Source organism: Ranitomeya variabilis, chromosome 1 (assembly GCF_051348905.1).
Source record: "Ranitomeya variabilis isolate aRanVar5 chromosome 1, aRanVar5.hap1, whole genome shotgun sequence".
NCBI lineage: Eukaryota > Metazoa > Chordata > Amphibia > Anura > Dendrobatidae > Ranitomeya > Ranitomeya variabilis.
Window position 1 is genome coordinate 955,717,539 of NC_135232.1, and position 17,401 is coordinate 955,734,939.

Here is a 17,401-nt window from a genome sequence, read left to right on the forward strand (position 1 = left end):
TGAGGATTCCAGTGATCTGACATCCATCGATATACAAGTTATTGCATACCTTAACGATAGGTGATAATTCCTATGTTCAGGAATAAAAGTTATAGCGTAAGGAGCTATATAAGTATCCTGAATGATCCTTTTCTCATGTCTTAAAGGCAAAGCTCCTACTTAAAAACATACTCAGAAACCATAGAAAATGAAATTCTGTATAAAATATCTTTTGGAAACACAATATTTAGCCAAGCACCCAGCACAGCCTCCTTAAAGAGAATCTGTCACAATCTGAGAGCAGACAGTGGCTATGATTTCAGTGATGTGTCACTTTCTAGACTGCTTGCTTTAATTTTGATAAAATCACAGCTTTATCAGTAGAAGATTACTACTAGAGGACAAGTAAACCTGCAGCCATTCAGTCCTCTATATTTATGAGCTATGTATAACCCCCACCCCACCACGGATTGGCAGATTTCTGCCTATGCACAGTGTACACAGAGAGATGTCTAGCGTTCAGAGAACTGCTAGATGTGCGGCATATAAAACAGTGATTTTATAAAGAATAAAACAAGCAGCCCAGTTAGGGCCTGTGAACACGTTGCAGATTTATCACAGTTTTTCTCCGTAGTTGTGTTATAAAACCTGAAGGGTTTCCTGATGTCAGCAAAGTGAATGAGAATCCTGACGTTGCTTATTTATGACTTGCACAGATTTAAATCTGCAGTATGTCTATTCTTTCTGCAGATTTCACTCATACTATTGAGTGGGATAAAAACCGCCCCCAAAACACAATTAAAAGCGCGGGGCAAAAAGCATCTATTTTAAGCAGCACATTTCTTGCCAAGAGATGCAGAAATTTCTGCACCAGATACTGAACATCTACACATACCCTAAATGACACATCGCTGGAATCAGGATCTCTATCCCTACATCGTGCTGCTCTCAGATTGGGTAGAAAAAAATCCAGTGACAGATTCTCTTTAAGATTCCATGCATAGGTTCTTGGTTGTAGCATACTCAATACTCACAGGGATTTTAAATAATGCCCATAAAAGATGCTTGCTTTGCCTTTTTCTGTACCTCCCAGCACTGAGAAGAAAGCAGAGGGCATATAAAGCAACCTGTCAACCAAATCCTATAGAGACTGTGGCCACTGGGAATTAGAAGACTAGGGTCAAAGGAAGCTCCTTAAATGCACACATTCACCAACCTACTCATACAGAGACCTAGGTGGAACATATATTTCTTTTTTGCGTCTCCCAGGATTTGTGATTATTGCATATCTTGTCTCCTACCTGTTGTGATGCACACAATCATTGATGTTGAGTTGTATCACAAAATTTTGGACTGATGATTCTGCCCTATCCACGTTACGTAAACATTCATTAGACCATTGTAGAACCGGACCCTGTGCACTGATAGGGTAAGTTCTGATTCCGCACACTGCTATATGTCATCACATATATCAAGATTTCACGAGTTTGGCATTAAAGTCGCCACTATAAATTGGTATATTACCTGACAATTTGAAGAGGAGTTCTGAAGCCATCTTCACAGAGATGTCTTGGCTGAACAGGTTCCCCTCGGGAATAACTCTGCACTCTGGCATCTTCTGCAAGTGCTCGTTTTTTTCTTGCCTTAATAAAGTGCTGTAACCAATGTTTTGTCTGGGGGAGACGGAAGAGTCAGGGATGTCAACCTCCATGGGTTCTTCTTTAATCTTCACAGTCTGCGCATCCTTACAACTTTCAGCTACACAGGGATGCAGAAAGAAATTCAATTACAAACTGTACTTTACTGAAAAAAAAAAAAAACAACTGTGCGAATCCGATCTGATCTCCGTGCCTGTACAGTCTAAAAGACTGATTCTGAGAAAGACAGCTAAAAACATAAAATTCTAAACTTTTTATGGCGGAATTCTTCTTTACAATCCTGGAAAATTGAGATTAAACCAATACAAAAATTAACATTAAAAAGGAATGAATAGGACAACAGAAAATGACCTATTACTTAAAGGGAATCTGTCATCTGAATTTGGCGGGACCGGTTTTCGGTCATATGGGCGGGGTTTTCGGGTGTTTGATTCACCCTTTCCTTACCCGCTGGCTGCATGCTGGCTGCAATATTGGATTGAAGTTCATTCTCTGTCCTCTGTAGTACACGCCTGCGCAAGGCAATCTTGCCTTGCGCACGCGCAGTATGCTTTGCCCAACTTCGGGCAAAGCTGAAAAGCATTAGTGCGCATGCGCCGGCGCACTATGTCCCGGAAGTATTTTGCTGTGTTCCGGGACATAGTGCACCGGCGCATGCGCACTAATGCTTTTCGGCTTTGCCCGCAGTTGGGCAAAGCATACTGCGCGTGGGCAAGGCAAGATTGCCTTGCGCAGGCGTGTACTACGGAGGACAGAGAATGAACTTCAATCCAATATTGCAACCAGCGGGTAAGGAAAGGGTGAATCAAACACCCGAAAACCCCGCCCATATGACCGAAAACCAGTCCCGCCAAATTCAGGTAACAGGTTCCCTTTAAATCATATTTTTGTGTTACATTTATTTTTACAAATTTTTGGCAATGTTTTTATTCTTCTTCCATATCGTAATGTTTACTAAAAATAAAAATTAGAAATTTTGCAACTTTCGCACACGTTGCTTTATTAAGAATGGCGATTGAACACGTTTATTAAGTGGTACAAGCCACATGTTTAACTCGGCACATTTTCCAAGTGCACATCTTTCTGACATAAGAAATGCTGGCATTTTCCATGAATCTCACGGGTGGGCATGGTCCCGCTCCCTCCCCAGCTTAACCCATTTTGGCGGAATTGCAGTCACAAACATTTTGTGCGCCTCCATGTTGCGCACAAAAGTTATTTATCAAAGCGTTTTGTATCAGTTTTCTGGCTAAAACACTATGATGAATCGGCACCTAACTTGTTGTTGCTTTAGGAAATCCTCATGTATTTTTGCCACAATGAACAGACTGATACTATGCATGAAAACATGGGCTCTGGGTTTAGGAATAATGGCAGCAGGTGCTTTGGACTTAGGAGTCAAAATCTGAATATCTGCAATCAGTGTTTGCAAGCAACAGTGAAGCATGGTGGAGGGTCTTTGCAAGTTTGGGGCTGCATTTCAGAAAAGGAGTTTAGGGATTTGGTCAGGATTAATGGTTCCAATGTAATTAAAAATCATTTTCAGCGTAAAGAACAAGGAATTCTACAAGTGATGATATGGCCCCTACAGAGCCCCGACCTTAACATCGAGTCTGTGTGGCATTACATGAAGTGACAGAAGGATTTGCACAAGTCTACATGCATAGATGAAGTGTGGTCACTAGTTCTTCAAGATGCTTGGAACAACCTGTCTGTCGAGTTTCTTCAAAAACTGTGCATAGGAGAAAAGATGATGTTTTGACGACAAAGGGCGGTCACACCAAATATTGATTTGATTTACGGTAGATTTGTTTTTTGTTAATTCATTTTTAATTTTGCTAATTAGTAAAAATGAACTATTAACACTTCTATTTCTGAAAGCATTCTTACTTAGCAGCATGGGTTGTTACAATAGCTGGAGGTCTGCTGAAGACCCCCATGCCTGTCATTATGATCCTCTTGTGAAAGACAGCTCATGGCCGACGTTCAGAGAAGATTGTGATTTTAGTTATACATAGCTAGGCTGCTGGGCTGCTATGTATAGCACAAGCGATAGGATGATTGCAGCAGAAAGTCATCTAAGGGGACTATTAAATAAAACAAAAAGTGAATAAAAAAGATTTAAAAATATGAAAATAAGGAGAAAAAAAAAGACACAAAAGTTCAAATCACCCACAATTAATAACACTGGTCAACGCAATTTTTCTGGCAAAAGGTTTTAAAACATATTTTAAGTCAATTTTGGATGCTGATTACGAATATGAACTCCCTTTCTTGGCTATCACATCAGGATTTCGAGATATTTTCAATTTGTGATGAAAATTACTCCCAATGTTTTATGATAAAAACACATGATTTTCGATACTACATTTTGTATATTTTTAATCAAGGAATAACAAAGATTACAAAGTCTATGTACAGCAAATCAAATATACTTACAGAATTAAACTACAAAATATAAAAACACATATATATGGCACACAGATGAATGACAAATGGCAGTTATTTGAACTTTCTTTTCTTGGCTGATCTGTGATGTACAGCTTCTGGGTTGTCTCTCATCAAGCTCCAGCAATAGTCAGCCATCATATGTGAGTCCCACCGGCCTTGATACCGTTCTTCCATTGTTTTAATGTCCTGATGAAAAAACTCTCCTTGTTCCTCGCTCACATCCCCAAGGTTCTCTGGAAAAAAGTCCAAATGGCTGTGTAAATAGTGAATCTTGATACTCATTCTACATCCAAGATTTCGCAGACTCATTAGTAGCTCTTCCACAATCTCTTCATAGTTGTCTGCTTGTAATAATTATAGGGGATAACTCAGGAGAGTCTTTGCAGGGAACAAGACAACTACAGGACACAGTTTTATAAGTGGTAAAGTCTATATTATCACAAGGTGATTCAAACAGGTGCAGAGAGAACCTCAAGTCCACAACACTTGGTGCAAATAATAAACGCAGCTAAGGCTGGTTTCACATTTGCGTTTAAAAAAAACGCAGGTGGTGAAAAAACGCATGTAAACGCATGCAAACGCTGCGTTTTTTAGACGCATGCGTTTTTGCATGCGGTAAAAAAAACGCGGCGTTTTGACGCGTTTACATGCGTTTTTTCATGCGTTTGCGTTTTTGAAACGCATGCTGAGAAGTGTGTGACAGCTGCCAATCATCAAAATCAACTAGAAAACCCACTATAAATAGAAATAGCTAGGGTTAGGGTTAGGGATAGGGTTAGGATCCCTAGGGTTAGGGTTAGGGTTAGGGGTAGGGTTTGGATCCCTAGGGTTTGGGTTAGGGGTAGCTTTTTATTAGAAGAATGTCCTGGTCACCAGGTCACTGATAAGCCACCCCCCACCATCAAGGTGATAAAGGGATCCAAACCCTAACCCTACCCCTAACCCTAGGGATCCTAGGGATCCATAGGGATGTTGACCTGGTGACCAGGACATTCTTCTAATAAAAAGCTTTGTTTAATGTGGACACCCCAAAATATACGGTATTGCTATAGAGTACTAAAAATATTAACTCGTAGAGTATTCACTGTCATATTGTTAGGGTTAGGATCCCTTTATCACCTTGATGGTGGGGGGTGGCTTATCAGGGTGTATTCTTGTTTTTTTCTATAAAAACGCATGCGTTTTTAACGCAAGCAAACGCGTGTGCTTAAAAACGCATGCGTTTACATAGACAACAATACGTTTTTTTGCGGCAAAAAAACGCCTCTAGAAATTACTACATGTTGCATTTCTGCGACAGAACGCATGCAGCAAAAAAAAATTTTAATGTTAAACATAGGGAAAAAAAAACGCATGCATTTTTTTCTGTACAAACGCTGCAGATCAAAACGCAAGTGTGAAACCAGCCTTAGCAGTCTATAGGAAACTTCAGAGGAAAATGCAATCAAGCAGAAAGTCTATGAAGCACAGTTATTCTTGAGAATACTTGACACGAATAAATCCTTGTCTTAGTCCAGGCACAGATAGATATGCTTATTAGGCAGTTCAAATCATATCTAAGGCTACGTTCACATTTGCGTTGTGCGCCGCAGCGTCGGCGCCGCAGCGCACAACGCAAACAAAAACGCAGCAAAACGCATGCACAACGCTGCGTTTTGCGCCGCATGCGTCGTTTTTTTCATTGAATTTGGACGCAGCAAAAATGCAACTTGCTGCGTCCTCTGCGCCCCGACGCGGGCGCCGCAGCGACGCATGCGGCGCAAAACGCAAGTGCGCCGCATGTCCATGCGCCCCCATGTTAAATATAGGGGCGCATGACGCATGCGGCGCCGCTGCGGCGCCCGACGCTGCGGCGCTGGCCGCAAATGTGAACGTAGCCTTAGCTCAACCAGGGAGGCCTGGTTAATAGTCTCAGGTTATTGCAAAGCAGCAACAGCTTACATGTCCAGCAAATGCAGATGGAAGTAAACACGAGCAGCAGATGAAGGAGGATTACTGGAAACTTGTGTATACAGCAGGAGCTCAGAGCAGAGTAGCTGGATCACCACACAGGTTCACAGGAGCAGGTGTATAACCAGGGAGTAATCAGAGGTCAGGAGCTGGATGCAAGGCAGAATACTGTAGCACAGACTGAAGGCTGGGGTGGAGTTTTATAGCAGGAAGACACAGTGCACATGAGACCAAAGACGCCATCTTGGAAAAGGGCAGTAATGCACAAAGGTAAAAAATGTTCAGAGTCCTGACATTACTCCATCCTTAGAAGCGGCCTCAGGACGATCCTGGACCTGGTTTCTCAGGGAATCTCTGATGAAAATGAGAAATCTTCTGTTGGGCATTGCTGTTTTCCACAGGTTCCCAAGAGTCTTCCTCAGGGGGATATCACTGCCATCTTATCAGATATTGGAGCCGATTCCTGCGAATCCTGGAATCAATAATTTCCTCCACCACGAATTGTTCTTGCCCATCAATCACCACAGGCTGCGGAGGTGGCACAACACGTCCCTGGAAGGTATTAGGAGATACAGGCTTTAGTAAAGATACATGAAAAACTGGGTGTACCTTCATTGTCCTAGGCAGCTTCAGCCGGCAGGCCACAGAGCTCACAATACCGTTGATCTTGAAAGGGCCAATGAATTTCTGTCCAAGTTTTTGTGAAGGAACGTTTAACTTCAGATTCTTAGTTGCTAACCACACGGAATCTCCTACCTTGAACATGGGTGCAGGTTTACGGAATCTATCAGCCGATCTCTTATAACGTTCTTGAGCTGTGGTCAGGGATTCCTTCAGAACCTCCAGATTCTGTCTCATCGCAGTCAGCCTTTCCTCCACTGCCGGAACAGGAGAATTAATTGGAGACCTAGGTAAAATACACGGATGATAACCCAGATTAGCAAAGAAAGGTGTAAATTTAGTGGAGGCGCTCTGAGAATTATTATATGAAAATTCGGCTAACGGCAACAACTCCAACCAATCATCCTGGAGATGGCTGAAATAACATCTTAGATATTGTTCCAGCGTCTGGTTGGTACGCTCAGTCTGACCATTTGTCTGGGGATGGTAAGCAGAAGAGAGACAGACATTAATATTGAGTGCAGAGCAAAACCCCTTCCAGAATCTTGAAGTGAATTGTACCCCACGGTCAGAGATGATCTCATCCGGAACCCCGTGCAACCGAAAGACATTCTGTATAACCAAGTTCACTGTATCTTTAGCTGAGGGGAGGCCGGTGCATGGAACAAAATGAGCAGCTTTAGTCAGGCGATCAACTACCACCATGATTGTATTCAAGCCCCCCGATGTAGGCAGCTGCACAATGAAGTCCATTGATATAGACCCCCAAGGGCGGGACAGAACAGGTAATGGTTGTAGAAGACCCGTAGGTGCCACATGAGGAGTCTTGTAACGGGCACATACCTCGCAAGAGAGAACATAGTCCTTGGTATCCTTCAGGCAAGGTGGCCACCAGAAGAATCGGCTCAGGATCTCTTGTGTCTTCTGTACCCCCCTGTGACCAGCCAACTTGGAGTCATGTACCAACTTGAGGATCTGCAGACGGACGACCTCCGGGACGTAGATACGTCGATCTCTGAACCACATGCCACCCTTAAAGACAAGATTAATATCCACAGGTGGGTTGGCCAAAAATACATCACCTTCATAGGCCTCCCTGCACTCCTTCCACAAGTCCTGATTGTGGATAACTCCGATGAAATTGGCATCAGATAGAATGGTCTTGGATGGGGCTCCAGGTACGGAATCCGCAGCATGGATTCGGGATAAAGCATCAGCCTTCCCATTACGAGAACCTGGACGGTACGAGATAACAAAGTTAAATTGATTTAAAAATAAGTTCCAACGAGCCCGACGAGGAGAAAGACATCTAGCGGATCTAAGGAACTCTAGATTGGGATGGTCAGTTAGCACTATGATCTGTTGTGCAGCTCCTTGCAGATGATGCCTCCATTCTTTGAAAGCCACAATAATAGCCAGCAATTCCTTGTCTCCCACGTCGTAATTCTTCTCTGCTGAGGTTAGTCTATGGGAAAAGAAAGCACAAGGATGTAGCAGACCATTCTCTCCAGTTCTTTGGGAGAGAATAGCCCCCAAAGCATTATCAGAAGCGTCCACCTCCACAATGAAAGGAAGTGTTGGATCTGGGTGTATCAACAGCGGTGCTGATGTGAAACAGATCTTAAGCCGATCAAAAGCTTCTTGAGCCTGTGATGACCACTTAAAGGGCTTTTCCTTCTTTGTCAAGGAAGTAATGGGACGGACAATATCAGAAAAATTTCGAAAGAAGCGTCTGTAGAAATTTGCAAAACCAATAAAACGTTGGACCTCCTTAACGTTCTTGGGTACCGGCCAGTCAAGGACAGCCTGAATCTTACCAGATTCCATGTTCAGCCCCTGGGGAGAGATTATATAACCTAAGAACTGTATCTCAGAACGATGGAACTTGCATTTCTCCGGCTTAATATACAGATGGTTCTCTTTCAGACATCTTAAAACAGTTTTGACATGTTCTTCATGTTCCTGTAGAGTGTCAGAAAAGATTAGTATATCGTCCAAATAGATCACTACAAACTGGTCCAACAAATCTCTGAAAATGTCATTAGCAAGGTGTTGAAATGTTGCAGGGGCGTTACAAAGCCAGAAGGGCATCACAAGAGATTCAAAGTGTCCATACTGGCATCTGAATGCTGTCTTCCACTCATCCCCTGGACGAATACGCACCAAATTATAAGCCCCACGAAGATCCAGTTTAGAGAACACCTTAGCATGGTGGACTCTTTCCAGTAATTCGGGAATCAGAGGCAAAGGGTAACGGTTTCGTACGGTTACCTTATTGAGTTCTCGATAGTCAACACAGGTTCTCAGGGTCCCATCCTTCTTCTTTACAAAAAAGATAGGTGCCCCTGCTGGTGAGGAAGAAGGACGTATGAAGCCTTTGGCCAGATTTTCATCAATATACTCTTTTAAGGCTTGAAGCTCAGGTGCCGCCAAAGGGTATACGTTACCAAAAGGAATGGCTGCCCCGGGAAGCAGCTCAATGGGACAGTCATAATGCCTGTGTGGAGGAAGCTGATCTGCATTCTTCTTGTCACAGATGTCAGATAACTCTTTATAAGCTGGAGGTAAAGAAAATACCTGTACATGTGGTTCCGTAGTCGTGGACTCACGGACAGCTTCTGTTAACGCTGAGTTGCTCCTTGTTGGGAAGATAATCTCCTTGGTCTCCCAGTTGATAATTGGGTTCTGAGAACGCAACCAAGGAATGCCTAAAATCACAGGAAAATGAGGAGAAGAAATTAGCAAGAAAGAAAGTTGCTCCTAATGATTAGGCTCCAACAAAATTTCAAGGGGTACGGTCTCCTAATCCACAGGCCCAGAGATTAAAGGTGACCCATCCACTGTTTCCATGGTAATTGGAGAGGCTCTTTGCTGAATTTTAATACCATGTTCCTTGGCAAATGCGATATCCATGAAATTGCCACCTGCACCAGAGTCAATCATAGCTGAACTGGAAATCCACTGTCCTGAACACAGGATCTTAATAGGGAGAGAACAATGAGAGTTCTTTTCCTTCAGCTCCTTGGGGGGTGAAGTCATAGAAAGTGAATGGAATACAGCGTTTAAAGGCAGGCTACATTCAGAGATGTCAGATTCATCATCACAGTTGTCATACTCCCCTATTGCTGCTAGCACCTTGTTAGGCCGTCTAGGACACTTTGGACAATTGATCAAGAAGTGGTCAGACTGGCCGCAGTAGAAACATAGACTTTCACGAAGGTGATGCTCCCAGCGCTCATTGATCTCGCGCCTCTGAACGGAATCAATTTGCATGGGCACCTCCTCCACCTCCCGAGAGGTTTTACCTGCAGGCTTCTTTGGAAGGAAGGGAAAAGTTAGAAACACGGTTATATGCAGCAAATTTCTCCTGCCTACGCTCAGTAAGGCGAATGTCTATGCGCACACAATGCTGTATAAATGTCTCTAGCTCTTGTGGTGACTCAGAGCGGGCTAGTTCATCTTTTACAATACTAGACAGACCCCTTTTAAAAATAGGCAATTGTGCATAACTGTCCCAATTGGTATCTACCGCCAATCTCCTGAATTCAGTGGCATACTCAATAACAGAACGTTTAGCCTGGCGTAAAGACAACAAAGCAGATTCGCGGGTGCACGGCGATTAGGGTCATCAAACATTAATGCCATAGCGGGCAAGAAAGTTATTTAACCGTGGGTCACGAGACTCAATCATCGGATTCGCCCAGGCGAGTGCTCGTGAGGTCAGTAGCATTATTACACACAATACTTTGGATCTATCAGTAGGAAAACGGTCAGCATGCACATCAAAATATAGCATACATTGATTCACAAAGCCACGAAATTTGTCGCGATCACCATTAAATCTGAATCGGGGCACCTTAGGTGGGCCAGCTGGTGGCGGTTGCCCAGAGGGTAAAGTCACTTGTGCAGCTATTTGCGTGCTTATGTCCTGAAAAGCCCGTCCATACTGGGACTCTATGCCAGCAAGTTTGTTTTCCTGGGCTGCCATGCGGTTGCTCAAGTCCTGCAAAGTTTGTCCAAACACTTGTTGATTGTGTTCAAAGCTTCCAAACTTCTTTTGCAGACCTTCCACATTTTTCTGCAGTGATCTAATTATGGAAAACACCTGCTCTAATTTGCTTTCTGCAGTCATTGTTCCAGCAGTCTCCTTTTTTTTTTTAGGTTAGAGTATCCTGTAATACTTATAGGGGATAACTCAGGAGACTCTTTGCGTGGAACAAGACAACTACAGGACACAGTTTTATAAGCGTTAAAGTCTATATTATCACACGGTGATTCAAACAGGTGCAGAGAGAACCTCAAGTCCACAACACTTGGTGCAAATAATAAACGCAGCTTAGCAGTCTATAGGAAACTTCAGAGGAAAATGCAATCAAGCAGAAAGTCTATGAAGCACAGTTATTCTTGAGGATACTTGACACGAATAAATCCTTGTCTTAGTCCAGGCACAGATAGATATGCTTATTAGGCAGTTCAAATCATATCTTAGCTCAACCAGGGAGGCCTGGTTAATAGTCTCAGGTTATTGCAAAGCAGCAACAGCTTACATGTCCAGCAAATGCAGATGGAAGTAAACACGAGCAGCAGATGAAGGAGGATTACTGGAAACTTGTGTATGCAGCAGGAGCTCAGAGCAGAGTAGCAGGATCACTACACAGGTTCACAGGAGCAGGTGTATAGCCAGGGAGTAACCAGAGGTCAGGAGCTGGATGCAAGGCAGAATACTCTAGCACAGACTGAAGGCTGGGGTGGAGTTTTATAGCAGGAAGACAGGGCACATGAGACCAAAGACGCCATCTTGGAAAAGGGCAGTAATGCACAAAGGTAAAAAATGTTCAGAGTCCTGACACTGCTTTCTTATTCCCTAGAAAATTCTGCACCACATTACAAATGCATTCCAAGCTTTCTTCTGTCTCATTCATTGATGTGATGAAATTTGGGTCTCTCATAAGTGTTCTTATTCGAGGTCCATCAAATATTCCAGCCTTTTTCTTCTCTTCACCAAGACCAGGAAAAGTTGAACATGTATAGTTAAAGCATTCTCCACTGTGATTGAGAGCTTTGACAAACTGCTTCATCAATCCAAGTTTTATGTGTAAGGGAGGAAAGACAATGTCCTTCCTATCCACTAGAGGATCATAGATGACATTCTTATCGCCAGATGCCAAACTCTGTCGCTGAGGCCATTCAGTTTTCACCCAATGCTCTGCTGTAGCTCTACTGTCCCGTAGCACAGAAAACAAGGGTGTTATCATAACAAATGGGAAATATGCATGTTCAAAGAAAACAAAGATATTCTCACATTTATTGGGAGACTAAATGAAAACTAAATTTACCTTAGTGAACCGTATAAACCGGCACATTTCATACACTACTTATATTTATCATGGAATAAATGAAAATGGGCTATATAACTATAGCGCAAAAACGTAATGTGATAGAGAAATTATAAGATCAGATTTGAATTCAGCACCCTTAGTCTAAAACTGTTCTTAAAGACCATGCCAGAAAATTATTTTTTTTTTTTTGTAGACCAGTGTAATAAAACAAACTAAAAAAAAATAACCATATTTGGTATTGCCGAGTTCGCAGAAGTCCGATTTATCAAAATCTAAAATAAACTAATCTGTTTAGTTTAACAGGTTGTCAATTGTCTTTTGCAAAATACTGTTGATACGGTGTGGGGTTGTTTGTTTTCCTGTAACTAAACAATTCTCTACTTCAGTAGTTACTATACCATATGGTGTGTTCATATGAACCTGTTGATATGAATGTTTTTGTTGTGTATTATAAAAACAATAAAATTTTGAATGAGAAAAACTAATCTGATTGGTAAACGGCGTAAAGAAAATTAAACTTCTATTGCTACTGCAACATTGCAATAAAATGCAACAGGCGATCAAAATATTTTATCTATCCCAAAATGATATCAATAAAAACATCAGTTCAGGGCACAAAAAATAAGCACTGACACAGAACCATATTTCCCGAAAAATGAAAACTTTATGGGTCTTGGGAAAGGGCAACAAAAACAAAAATATTTTCTTAAAAATTTGCAATTTTTTTGTAACCACTTAAATAAAAAAAAACAAAAACACAAATTTGTTATCTGCTTCCTTGTACTGACCTGGAGAATCATATTACCAAGTCAGTTTCACCATATAGTGAACATGGTAAATAAAAACTCCTCAAAACAATTGTAAAATTGCAATTTTTTTGTAATTTCAACACATTTGGTATTTTTTCCCCCATTTTCCAGTACAGTTTGTGGTAGAATAAATAGTGTCATTCAAAAGTACAATTTCTCCAGCAAAAACAAGACATTATACGACTATATTGATGGAAAAATGTTAAAAAAGTTATGGCTCTTGGAAGAAAAACTAAAAACAGAAAATAGCCATGGCATTAAGGAGTTAAACTTGAAAGTTGCTTGTTGGTCATACAGTTAAACATTCGGACTATAAATTTTGGATATGGTATATGTATTTTCTCCCCAAAGCATGAGCTATCGTTTTGTCATTTATATGTTTTGTCGCTAAGTAACGGAGACGTCTACAGTGGGTATGGAAAGTATTCAGACCCCTTAAAATTTTTCACTCTTTGTTTCATTGCAGCCATTTGGTAAATTGAAAAAATAGTTCATTTTTTTCTCATTAATGTACACTCTGCACCCCATCTTGACTGAAAAAAAAGAAATGTAGAAATTTTGGTGTTGGATGTTTTGATCTCCCCGAGGTCATTCATCGTTATGTTTATAGTGTTTTCACTAGGCACTGCTCCTAATAGCCAGTTTCCTACTTCACACTGATGAGGGGCAAATACCCCGAAACAGCTGTCTGTGGATGGATACCATGTTTTGGCATAGGTGGTTTTCCTTTATTGGATGCTGCCCTTCCCGTGGTTGTTCCTTCCCGGTGAAAGAGCTGGCTATTCATTGCTTGCGTTGAGAAACACGTGATGGTGTCTCCGCGGCTTTTCTACATGCATCTCCTCAGTGCAAGACATATGGAAGCCCGGATACAGTTTGCTAAAAAACACATGAAGGACTCCTAGACTATGAGAAATAAGATTCTCTGGTCTGATGAGATGAAGATAGAACTTTCTGGTGATAATTCTAAGCGGTATGTGTGGAGAAAACCAGGCACTGCTCATCACCTGCCCAATACAGTAACAACAGTGAAACATGGTGGTGGCATCATCATGCTATAGGGGTGTTTTTCAGCTGCAAGGACAGGACGACTGGTTGCCTTTGAAGGAAACATGAATGCGGCCAAGTACAGAGATATCCTAAATGAAAACCTTTTCCAGAGTTCTCTGGATCTCAGACTTGCCCGAAGCTTCACCTTCCAACAAGAAAATGATATTAAGCACACAGCTAAAATAACAAAGGAGTGGCTTCAGAACAACTCTGTGACCATTCTTGACAGGCCCAGCCAGAGCCCTGACTTAAACCCAATTGAGCATCTCTGAAGAGACCTGAAAATGACTGTCCACTAACAATCACCATCCAACCTGACTGAACTGAAGAGGACCGGCAAGGAAGAATGGCAAAGGATCCCCAAATTCAGGTGTGAAAAACTTGTTGCATCATTCCCAAGACGACTCATGACTGTACTAGCTCAAAAGGGTGCTTCTACTCAATACTGAGCAAAGGGTCTGTATACTTATGACCATGTGATATTTCAGTTTTTCTTTTTTATTACATTTTTCTACATATGTTTTTTTTCAGTCAAAGGGGGTGCAGAGTGTACATTAATGAGAAAAAAATGAACTATTTTTTAAATTTACCAAATGGCTGCAATGAAACAAAAAGAGTGAAAAATTTAAAGGGGTCTGAATACTTTCCGTACCCACTGTAAACTAAGCCTGGATGAGCATGGATGATTTATGTTGTAATAATGTTTCCAGGGGGTCGCTAAAGAGAAAAACATGAAGTAAAGTACAGGTTAGCAGGATATCTGGGACAGGTCTACCACATATGCAGAATTGGTGGAATACAGTTGTACTCAAAAGTTTACATACCCCGGCAGAATGTTTGATTTCTTGTCCTTTTTTCAGAGAATATGAATGATAACACCAAAACTTCTTCACCACTCATGGTTAGTGGTTTGGTGAAGCCACTTATTGTCAAACTACTGTGTTTTCTCTTTTTAAATCATAATGACAATCCAAAACATCCAAATGACCATGATCAAAAGTTCACATACCCTGGTGATTTTGGCCTGAAAACATGCACAGAAGTTGAGACAAATGGGTTTGAATGGCTACTAAAGGTAACATCCTCACCTAAAAACAAAACCACGGTCAGGTAGACCAACAAAAACGTCATCCACAACTGCCAGGAAAACTGTTCGGATGCAAAGAAAAACCCACAAATAACATCAGCTGAAATACAGGACTCTCTGAAAACTAGTGGTATGGCTGTTTCAAGATGCACAATCAGAAGGCACTTCAAGAAAAATGGGCTGCATGGTTGAGTCGCCAAAAGAAAGCCATTACTGCGTAAATGCCACAAAGTATCTCGCCAAGAATACCCAAAACAGCACAGACAAGCCTCAAAACCTCTGAAACAAGGTAAGTTGGAGTGATGAGATCAAAATTGAACTTTTTGGCTACAACCATAAACCTTACATTTAGAGAGAGGTCAACAAGGCCTATGATGAAAGGAGCACCATTTCTACTGTAAAGCACTGAGGTGAATCACTGGATGTATTGGGGATGTGAGAGCTACAAAGGCACAGGCAACTTGGTCAAAGTTGAAGGAAAGATGAATGCAGCATGTTATCAGCAAATACTGGAGGCAAATTTGCACTCATTAGCCCAGATGCTGCGCATGGGACATACTTGGACGTTCCAACATGAAAACGATCCAAAAAACAAGGCCAAGTCAACCTGTCATTGGCTACAGCAGAAGCAAGTGAAGGTTCTAGAGTGGCCATCTCAGTCTCCTGACCTCAATATCATTGAGCCACTCTGAGGAGATCTCAAGAGCGCAGTTCATGCTAGACAGCTCAGGAATTTGCAGGAACTGGAGGCTGTTTGCCAAAAAGAGTGGGCAGCTTTATCATCTGAGAAAATAAAGAACCTCATCCACAACTACCACAAAAGACTTCAAGCTGTCATTGATGGTAGAGGGGGCAATACACAGTATTAAGAAATGGGGTATGTGAACTTTTGATCAGGGTCATTTGGATGTTTGGGGTTGTCATTATGATTTAAAAAGAGAAAACACAGTAGTTTGACAATAAATGGCTTCACCCAACCACTAACCATGAGTGGAGAAAAGGTTTTGGTATTATCATTCATATACTCTAAAAATGGCCAAGAAATGAAAATTTCTGCCTGGACGACATTTTTGTTTTTACAGAGCCCCCGATTTTCCATTTGTTAATCACAGTTTAAACGCTGCTGACTGGCATTATCAATTCCTTGGATATCTTTTTGTATCCCTTCCTGTTTTATACAGTTCAACTACCTTTTTCCATAGATCCGTTGACAGTTCTTTTGCTTTCAACATGACTCACAATCCAGAAATGTCAGTGGCTGGATGAAAGATGCAAGAGTCTGTCTGGATCCCAGAAACTCACTCAGCTTTTATGCACACACATTGATTATAAGCAAACAGGTCACAGGTGAGGATGTTACTCTTTAGTAGCCATGCAAACCCATTTGTGTCAACTTCTGTGCATGTTATCAGGCCAAAATCACCAGGGTATGTGAACTTTTGTTCAGGGTCATTTGGATGTTTTGGGTTGTCATTATGATTTAAAAAGAGAAAACACAGTAGTTTGACAATAAATGGCTTCAACAACCACTAACCATGAGTGGAGAAAAAGTTTTGGTGTTATCATTCATATTCTCTGAAAAATGGCCAAGAAAGCAAATATTCTGCTGGGGTATGTAAACTTTTCAGCACAACTGTATGTTAACATGATAAGGAATCAAACACTTTAGAAATATCGAGAGAAACAAAGTGAGCACATTGCGTGAGAAAGCTAAATGAGCCAAATTAACCAAACTGTGAATATTATGGCTAGCTTTGGCAATGTGGGATAAATTCAGTTGGATCTCTAAGGGTATGCATAGATGATTAGGAATTGGCAGCGCTTTGGACGCAGCACATGTCCATTGCGTCAGAAGCGCTTCCGGCTATTGAACGTAGCTGAATCCGCATGTGTTCACTGAATCGTGTGGATTCATCGCGTTCAATACATTGTCTGGGTGAAATTTCTCTTGCGGAGACTCACATGCTGCCATCTGGAAAGATGCGCCGCATGTCCGTATCCACGGGGGAGTCGCGGGTGTCTTCGAAATCCCATCCACTATGCTGTAACATGTGAGATCCCCATCTATCAGTCACAACAGAAAGTTGTTCTTCCAACCAGACACTTACAGGTCCTTCTCAAAAAATTAGCATATAGTGTTAAATTTCATTATTTACCATAATGTAATGATTACAATTAAACTTTCATATATTATAGATTCATTATCCACCAACTGAAATTTGTCAGGTCTTTTATTGTTTTAATACTGATGATTTTGGCATACAACTCCTGATAACCCAAAAAACCTGTCTCAATAAATTAGCATATTTCACCCGTCCAATCAAATAAAAGTGTTTTTTAATAACAAACAAAAAAACCATCAAATAATAATGTTCAGTTATGCACTCAATACTTGGTCGGGAATCCTTTGGCAGAAATGACTGCTTCAATGCGGCGTGGCATGGAGGCAATCAGCCT

At 41.5% G+C, this 17,401-nt stretch overlaps 1 protein-coding gene across 2 annotated transcripts in view; it reads right to left on the reverse strand.

The window, feature by feature from the left end:
* Positions 1–17,401, reverse strand: part of ZNF827 (zinc finger protein 827) — a 299,492-nt gene that overhangs the window by 53,050 nt on the left and 229,041 nt on the right. For both annotated transcript variants that reach the window (XM_077279284.1, XM_077279285.1), the window contains exon 6: positions 1,504–1,737. In XM_077279284.1, coding sequence (XP_077135399.1) covers positions 1,504–1,737 — 234 coding nt within the window. The remainder of the gene's footprint in view (positions 1–1,503; positions 1,738–17,401) is intronic.